The sequence below is a fragment of the Chaetura pelagica genome, unplaced genomic scaffold, assembly GCF_000747805.2.
Source record: "Chaetura pelagica isolate M959 unplaced genomic scaffold, ChaPel_1.0 scaffold37, whole genome shotgun sequence".
Classification (NCBI taxonomy): Eukaryota; Metazoa; Chordata; class Aves; order Apodiformes; family Apodidae; genus Chaetura; species Chaetura pelagica.
The window spans coordinates 4,294,137-4,303,701 of NW_009954567.1; the positions used below are offsets into that span (position 1 = coordinate 4,294,137).

The following is a 9,565-nucleotide window of genomic DNA, read 5'->3' on the forward strand; positions in this document are numbered from 1 at the left end:
GAATGTCATGCTGTATCAGATCCGTCTATGCAGATGGTGCAGACACTTGCACAGTGTCTGCCTATGTTCTGAGTTGGCTGCATTAGGAAAGAATGCTAGTTCAGAGGCTATGAAACTGCATTAATATGATTCTATGCTTGATCAGTAAAGACTGTGTCTCAGCCAGAATTTGCAACTGGGGTGGGGGAATTTCACTGAAGACCACAGAACTGTGAGAATAAGGTTTAGATCATACTAGACGTTTTGCAGGATCATGGCTCATTCTGGGAGAATGCTAATGGATGGGTTGCAGCACGACACATTTCTTCTATGTGCTCTGGCAGATCTGTATCAAGAGATTAGAGTAATTAAAGAAGATTGAGGGTATGTGAAAATTTAAGTGTCTACATTGTTTCAAGAGGACAGAGAAAAAACTCTAATTCCCTCCATACATGTTTGATTACAGCCAGACTTCCAATTTGTGAAAAAGGTTGTTGACTATGCCAGACTACTGTCAAGACCTTACTTTAAATAAGATGTTTTTCTTTTATGTGACATTTCCTGTTGTGATGCCAGAAATTACATCAAACATTATAGTTTGAGTGCTGAATTACTTCAGCCTTTTGAAGTACTTAATCAAATATTTTAAAAAGATACACTATTCTATAGTGAAACCTGTAAATATACTTCAGAGCAATTGGCTTTAGACAAATACCATCTGTCCAGTTATTTCAATACATGCTGGTTTTAAATAGTAGTAGTATTTAAGAAACAGTATTTTAGTTTTTTATATTAGAACATTATTGTAATCTGTCTGAAAATCTGTGGATGATGGAATTCAGTTGTCACATATGAGAAAGCAGAAAAGCTACAAAAATACTGTCTGAACAGAGAAACCTAATGACTAATAGAAAAATGAACATTCAAGTGTAAGAATTCTACTAAGGCATAAAATATACTCTGCTTTGTTTTTAATTGTGGTATGGGAATCAAATTATTGAAGATTTTTAGAAAACTCAAAATCTAGCAAGGATACCAATTCAAGACTGTTTTATTTCAGTTTTGTTGTTACGTTTGGGTAATGTCAGTGGCACTTAAATATTTAGATCCTGTCTCAGACTTCAAGAAAGCGTCTTTCTCTGTGAGACTTTAACGGAATTGTGGACCCGTGCAAACATCCTGAAAACAACATAATCCAGAATAAATACTTTAAGTATGAAGAGTTTGCAATTTATGTAGTGTACCTGCATTGTATCAAAGTATGCATCTTCATTGTGCCACTGCAGACCTTTGTTTTTTTGTACTATTTACATCTTTTTCCTCATTTAATCTCATACAATAATACCCAGCGTACCTATTCAGTCTCTTCCATGATGAAGTGAATGCTTTTTCCTCTTCTCTGTCTGCAAAAGAAAAGAGGACAAAAGCCTCACTGTAAGCCAGTGTTTATTTTAGTAGTAGTCTTAAGCTCGTGCTCAAAATCAACTGACATGAGAAAACCATGACCAAAACCATGTTTTGGTCTGGGACTGTGTACTTAAAAGCTACCAAAGTTCAGAAAAGATTCACTAGAGACTTCCACTATTGCATATTAAAGTTTTTCACTGTTTTACAGATCAGTGGGCTCTGCTCTTTCAGAGTCATGTTTTGAACCTCTTAAAGGTCTTTTCCAACCAGAACAATTCTGCGATTCTGTAAATCATTTCTAAGATTTTATTGTTGGAGTTGGATAACGAACTAGTAAGTTTATTGCAGAACTGTTGCTTTTTTCACTGTAGGAAACTGAAATTCCAGTGATCAGTCCAACCCTGGAAGCTCATTTTCTAAGCAAATCTCTCCACTTATTCGCAGTTAGTAAATATTTCCTGATTCTTATCTAACTTGTAAGCAAACAGTGGCTTTTCAGGAACCTAGGACGTCCAGAGCTATTGTAGCGGTAACTGAATAGAAGTTAAATGTACAAAGAAATCCAGAAGTAGAATTAGTCTGAAACAAAATAACACCAGAGAGTGTGTTATTAATTTTTTCAAGTGCAATATTATTTCATGTTATATTTTCTGGTATATTAATTTTTATACTACTTCACAGTAAATTAATGTTTTTATTTTCATAGATGTAGTGCTTAATGCTGAAAGAACACTTCTTCCTGGATTCCAGAAGAAGTGTGTCACCTGTCTCAGATCATGATTATAGAAAGTGGCCTATAGCCTGTCACTTCTGATAGGAATTCCATTTTAAATCATGAAATACTAAGGCATATCAGAATTTCTTTAGTAATTCATAAGGGGTTTGTTTGTTTTGGAGCACAAGTAGTTTTTCTTTTCAAGACTTGAATCTCATTAGAATTTTTAAAACCAGTACTTCATATTTCTATAATTCCAGAAGAATGCAATATAAACTGAATATTGATGAATAGCTGAAAATGGAATGTACTGCAGAAATACAGGAATGTGTTCTGGGCCTCTTGTTTTTATTATGGCACTCAGTCATAACTTCTTTCATTTCAAATAAGAAGTTGTCCAGGATTTTTCAGTTCTTTGGTATTGAGTCTAGCTATACCATGCATTTATTGACATTTCTGTCCAGTAGGCTTTTTATTATATGAAATGTGTCATTTGAGTTGCTAAAGAATGCATTTGAGATACTAACAAAACTTAATGACTCCACCACGTTTAAAACATGTACAAACCTTGCTAAATAAACTGGGGTGTCTTTTGATACAGATTTCTTTGTACACTTCTTGTTATCTTACCTTGGTTCTGCATGAACTCATTCTTATATATGCAAACTGCATTGCAAGAGTTAATGGGATTGCCTTTGTGAAATTCAGAATATCAACAATGTTTTGTAATATAAGTTACCTAAGTCTACCGGTGTAAAAATCTTCATGCTAGCTGTTACCTCATCAAAGAAAAAATATAAGCCATAAATCTTTCATTGATACTTGTCAGCACTGTAGACTCTTTCTTTTTTATGGTGACATTAAACCTTGAGCAACAGCTTATAGTTTTCTCTGTTACAATATGTATTATTTCTGCCCTTCTGAAGATCAGTGTTTCTGATAATACATTCAGCAAGCCAAGCTGCTTCTTTCTCCAAAAAAATGTTTTAGCACAGCTGCATTATCTCTTTCTTTAAAAAGAAACAAAATCTCTACATTTTATACAGAATCTACCTCCTTTGTTACAAGGACAGTCATTATTACAGTATTTGCCAAGACTGATACAAATAACAAAACAATAGAATAGCAAAGTTTGTACTGTGGAAAGTTGTGTTCATACTGTCAGAAATACATTTGTCTCAACTTGTAACCTCTTCTGTGCCACAATGTGTGTAGGTAAGAGGCCGGTGTTACCCTACATGTAGTGCTAGAAGTGAAGCCCAGTCATTAAGGCCAATACAAATGTCAGCATAAACAGTGGCAAGACTTTCTGATCTACCACAGTCAGCAGTCCTAGAATTTATTCTTCCTGGTTTTCATAAAATGGAATATTAAATTCAGTTGCAGTTCCCAAAATACAGCAAATGTGATGCAACTTTTTTTGAGTGTTTATTATGCTATTAAATTTACCAGGTGTAGGAATTAAGCTTAAAACTATTTTATCAGCCTTTCTCTTCTGCTCTTCTTTCTGCTTAGGGTTTGATCCAAAACCATCCAGACTGTCATTTAGTTGAGTTCAACACCCTTGGATCAAGTTCTCGTGTCTTTGTTACACTTCTGCAATTTTATAGTTAAAAGCTGACATAATTTGAACTGTTCCTGATTTAAGTGAGAGCAAAATAAACCATTCTGTTTTTGTTTTTTTTAAATCAATCTCTCCCTTTCTGGTTTAAATACTTCTGAATCTCCTCCTTAGTTTCAGGCTATCATGGGAAACCATGTCCCAAAAACATAGTTTCAGGTTAGATTATTTCTGAGTAGAAGAATCTAACTGAAAAAAAGATAAATTACTTAAATGCTAGTTTTTGTCACAGTAAGATGAAGGATATCTTGGCAGTAACTCAATCTAGTTGAGGTAAACAGCAATGTACTTACAAATTCTTCTGAAAGTAGGATGAAGTATATTTTCAATAAGGGAGGTTGTCTTTTTTATTTAATTTTTTTTTTCTCCTTCCGTTTGCCTGATACTATTTACACTTTGTAATGAGATGCCTCTAGGGCACAAGTGTGCAAGATCTCTGTAACTTAAACTAGTATCTTCTGCATCTTGCAATACTTAAGACATTTAATATTTTTTTCACTGATTGCTTCCATATCACGTTTTATTCGTTTTTGTATGAATAAATCAGATTAAGGAGTTTGAACCATAAGTATTTTAATACCAGTATAATGATCCTTATGGTTCTGCTGGATCAGCAAGCAGACCTAAGTTTGTCAAGCTTGATGTGAAGGACAAATCCGTTGTACAGTGTGGTGGTTCTTCTTTTTTCCAGCTCTCTTGCAAAAGATTTGGAGGAGTTCTTGAATGCTGACTGGGAGGTTTGAAGTGGTAGCCAGCAATCTATTTTAACATTTTAAGGTTTTTTTACAATTTAAAAGGATTCTTCCCAGCAACAGATCTCCCTTACATGTGGTTTCTTTCGCTTCCTAATTACCTAATTATTCATGCACACACTAAATAATTTACCAAAGAGTTGCTGCTTATCAGACCTGAATATTTTCTTCATATTAAAATACAGACACTGTTTGTGGTTTTGAAAGACCTAGCATGTCTTTAATTTTAAGGAAAGATACAGAAGTATTATGCGTACAAGTGTGTAATTGTTTTGGCTGACTTGCTCTGAAGTTAATTCAGGTGTGTCTGATTATCTTGTGTCTGACTTATGCAGAGGCTTTCCTTAGAGGCAGAGAGAATTAAAGGATTAGAAAAACTGTAACAGGCAAAGACCCAAAAAACCAATAATCTCAAGAGAAGGCTTAAGCTGAAATTTAAATTATGTGTGTTAACAGTAACTGACAACCATGTGAGTGAGATAAAAATACACAAACACACAACTGCAGGAGAATTTAACCTATTTGTTTGAGAGTTTGAGTTGCACTAGATTAAAATTTTTGTCAAAACATGTTACTGACACCATCGGACTGTGACACTAAGGATCACATCTTCTTTAAATGCAGAGTATGTGTATTAAAGTTTGCATCAGAGGCTTAAATATGTATGGCCAGCTTGAGACAGGCATTTTCATAAGTTTTCAAGAACCTTCTTCTCAGTTCTTCTGCTTAATCATAGGTGGGCACTTATCAGTGGGTAAATGGGGTTTGTTTTGAAGCCACTCTTTAGGTAAATGTTGCCTGAAAGGTTTTTTTTCTATAAGAAAGCAGGTGGTTTTGGAGTTCAAATTATTTATATAGACATTAAATGTTAGGAACACAAGATGTTATATTTTGTTCCACACAGTCATCAAGTTTCATCAGATGCATTTATGCAAAGACTGGTGCTTTTTCTTCAAAGACCTTTATCTGTAATTAAGAATGAGGTGTTTTTATTAATAGAAGAGACTGAGGTAAGAGTGGGAAAGATGAAGCTGAGCCATTATGATTTATAGTTTTATATAATACTTGGTTATTCTCTTCAGTTTATCGGATTATACACTGCATGAGATTTTATGGCAGATTTTTCATTCATTTAGCTGTTTAGTCATCCCTAAATGTGTATATGCATTCATCACGTCACTAAGTCATTACGCAAAATGTCTTAATGCTATTCAAGAAGAAGAAAATGTGAAAGGATGGTCTTGATCAATTTTTAAATTGAGCTTTTGTTCAATTAAATTATTAATTTGTCATGGCAGTGAATACTTTGCAAAGTATAACGTGGGCCCACTCCAGAAGGAAACTGGAGAGCTGGTTATCCAACACATACAGAAGGCTGAGGTACTCAATGGCTACTTTGCCTCAGTCTTCAATGGCAAGGACTTTGGTCACACCCACCAAGTTGTGGAAGCTAAAGGCAGGGACTGGAGTAAAGAAGATCCTCCCACTGTAGACAAGAGCAGGTGAACAAGTCCATGGGAGTTGATGGGATTCACCCATGGCTGCTGAAAGAACTGGCAGATGAAGTTGCAAAACCTCTGTCCATCATATCTGAAAAGTCCAGGCAGTCTGAAGAAATCCCCAGAAAAGGGGAATGTAACCTCCATTTTCAAAAAGGGAAAAAAATAAAATCCAAGGAACTACAGGCCAGTCGGTCTCACCTCTGTGCCTGGCAAGGTCATGGAGCAGGTCCTCCTGAAGGTTCTGCTAAGACAAGCGTATAACCAAAGGGTGATGGGTGGCAGCCAACACAGCTTCATTAAGGGCAAGTCCTGCTTGACTAATTTGGTGGCCTTTTACGATGGGGTCACAGCCTCGATGGGACAAAGGCAGAGCAACAGAGGTCATCTACCTGGACCTGTGCAAAGCCTTCAGCACTGTCCCACATGACATCCTGGTCTCAGAACTGGAATGTTATGGTTTTGATGGGTGGACCACTCATTGGATAAGGAACTGGCTGGATGGTTGCACTCACAGAGTTGTGATCAATGGCTCCATGTCCAAATGGGGACGTGTGATGAGTGATGTTCCTCAAGGGTCAGTACTTGGACCAGTGCTGTTTAACATCTTTGTCACCAACATGAACAGTGGGATCAAGTGCACCCTCAGCAAGTTTGCTGACACACCAAACTGGTGAAGTCAACATGCAGAAGGGAAGGGATGCCATCCAGAGGGACCTTGACAGGCTCAAGAAGTGGGCTCATGCTAACTGCATGAAGTTCAGCAAGGCCAAGTGCAAGGCTTTGCACCTGGGTCAAGGCAACCTCATGCATGAATACAGGTTGGGAGGGGAAAGAATTGAGGGCAGCCCTGCAGAGAAGGACTTGGGGGTAATGGTGGATAAGAAGTTCAACATGAGCTGGCAATGTGTGCTCGCAGCCCAGAAAGCCAACTGTGTCCTGGGCTGCAGCAAAAGAAGTTTGGCCAGCTGGTCGAGGGAGGTGGTTCTCCCCCTCTACTCTGCTCTTGTGAGACCCCACCTGGAGTGCTGTGTCCAGTACTGGAGGCCCCAACATAAGAAGGACATAGAGCTCTTTGAGCGAGTCCAGGGGAGGGTGACAAAAATGATCAGAGGGCTGCAGCACCTCAGCTATGAAGATCGGCTGAGGAAGTTGGGGTTGTTCAGCCTGGAGAAGAGGAGGCTCTGAGGTGACCTTACAGCAACCTTCCAGTGCTTGAAGGGGGCCTACAAGATAGCTGGGGCAGGTCTTTTAGCATGGGCATGTAGGGAGAGGGCAAGGGGCAATAGTTTAAAACTTGAAGAGGGAAGATTTAGATCAGACACTAGGAGGAAATTCTTTGCTATGAAGGTGGTGAGGCACTGGGACAGGTTGCCCAGGGAGGTTGTGGAAGCCTCATCCCTGGCAATATTCAAGGCCAGGTTGGATGAGGCCCTAAGCAACCTGGTCTACTGGGAGGTGTCCCTACCCACACAGAGGGATTTGATCTAGATGATCTTTAAGGTCCCTTCTAGCCCTAACCTTTCTATGATTCTGTATGTAAACTGTTAAAAAAAAAGACAAATGTGAATAGCACTATGTCAAGTAGCTCAAAAGTACACTTTCTTACTAAAGGTTGGGTTTTTTTCAGGTTGACAAGGTGGACTCTGCTTAAAGTAAAAATGTTACTTTTTTTCCCCGAGATCAAGGATATGATTTGTGGCTCCTTCAGCCTACAAAACAAGAAAACTTTGAATGTGTCTGTATTTGTCTACTCTGTATCAAATAGTTACAGAATATTAATATACACAAGAGTTTGGCTGCTCCAAGAAAGATCCTCAGAAATGAAGGTAGTAAAATTGTTAAAGAAATTTCAACAGTTTTCATTTCTCATCTTAACATCAGTGGTTTTATTTCCGTTACCCTGCTTTCCCTGGCTGCTAATAAAAAAGAAAAAATTTTGGACTCTTTGTCTGCCCAGTACAGAGTCGTGTTTTTCATTTCAGCAAGTAGCAAATCATTCTACTAGCTGAGAAAGCAATACAACTGAAACATTTTATGGAAGTGTTTTCCTTGGTATTTCAGAAGTTACAAATTATCTCCAAATTTATGTTAAATCATAAACCAAAATTTAATTGGTTTAACCAAATATGTTTCCTTATTCAGAGGACGAACCTGCTCCAAACAGTGTTGTTGAAGAATACCTCCAGGAGAAAAGAAAATATGAAGACAAGCGGAAACAGCAGCCAAAGAAAGGGGTTTCTCGAGAAGATCAGGTAAGAGTTTGACATCCTGGGGGGAAAAAAATCCAGAATAAGTTCTGACGGTGTTATTTTATATAAAAGTAAAGTTTTAAAGTGTTATGCTTCATTTTCCATTCAAATAACGTTATTATGCATAAAAAATCGCATCTACACTTCCAATCCCCAATTGTGATTTTCCAGGTGGCTAGGTAACTCACATTTCAATGTGTATTTGGTTGTGCTATCAGTTTAGTCACTAAAATCTTCCAAAGAAAAAGCTACCCATGCAAAACTATCCTTGATTACATTTACAAGAGTTTGCATTTCTCTACAGTGCTTAGCTCTGCAGCTTGCCGTAATATTAGGACAGAAGCTCACATAGTTGGCATCTATCCAAGCTTGATTTTTTAACAATTTTAAGTTATGTTTTTAACAAATTAAATTAATTCATACCTTTTGATATTATGAAACCAACATAAATACTTTTTAACAGAACAACAGGAAAATTCTTAAAAATAATGAAAATTATTTTTCAGAATTACTTAGGATGCATGTAAACTTTAGTATGCAAATGTGAGCAAAGTAAAGTTTGACAGAAATACTTGTTTTTTCTAAAATACAAACATTTGGAATTGTTAAATATGTGCAAAATCCTGTGGAGTGGAAAATACCATTAATTTAAAATCTGTGCAGTGCATCAAGTTCATTGGTTTACAAGTGCCTGTCAGTTCAGCTACGAAGCGGTTCATATTCAGCTCTTGATGGTGGAAGAGGCTGGAAACTTGAGGATTAGTAACTTCAAAGCAGCAGTTGGCAAACCTTTATACATGTGGCAGATTGATTTAGCTCTGAACTAAGAAGTTTATGACAATTCATTCAAAACATTCAAAAGCCCATTAACTTGAATTGGTTGGCAGTGTGGATCAAGGCATTTGAAAACCACTGCTAATGAATTCACATCAGCCCTGTTCTGGACATCATAGGAAAGCATTATGAGATCACAGGGATGTGTATTTTAATAGATCTTAGTTTTTATTTATGTAACCCTGCTGGCAACGATTCAACAATAAGTAATCAAGAACTTTGTAATCTATTTCATCTGTGAAGAGCCTCTTCTAGCCTTGCATCCTTCCTACCTCATCATACAGCACAATACCATTTTCCATCCTCCATCCTTCCGCATCGAAGAGTCAAAAAAGAGGAGGAAAGTTATGTATTTCCTTACCATACTAGGTATTGTAAATCCCCATCTTACAGTTCTGCAAGGGTCAATTTTTAACATTATTAGATCCACAGTATGGTATCTAATCACCCGCTGCTAAAATGCCTGCTATGAGATTTTGAAATTATTTATGTCACTAGGTCTATTT

General features: G+C 37.1%; 1 protein-coding gene across 1 annotated transcript in view; it reads left to right on the forward strand.

The window, feature by feature from the left end:
* The window catches only part of CWC27 (CWC27 spliceosome-associated protein homolog (S. cerevisiae)), a 111,904-nt gene that overhangs the window by 81,111 nt on the left and 21,228 nt on the right, over window positions 1-9,565 (forward strand). The window contains exon 13 of the mRNA XM_010005410.1: window positions 8,119-8,228. Coding sequence (XP_010003712.1) covers window positions 8,119-8,228 — 110 coding nt within the window. The remainder of the gene's footprint in view (window positions 1-8,118; window positions 8,229-9,565) is intronic.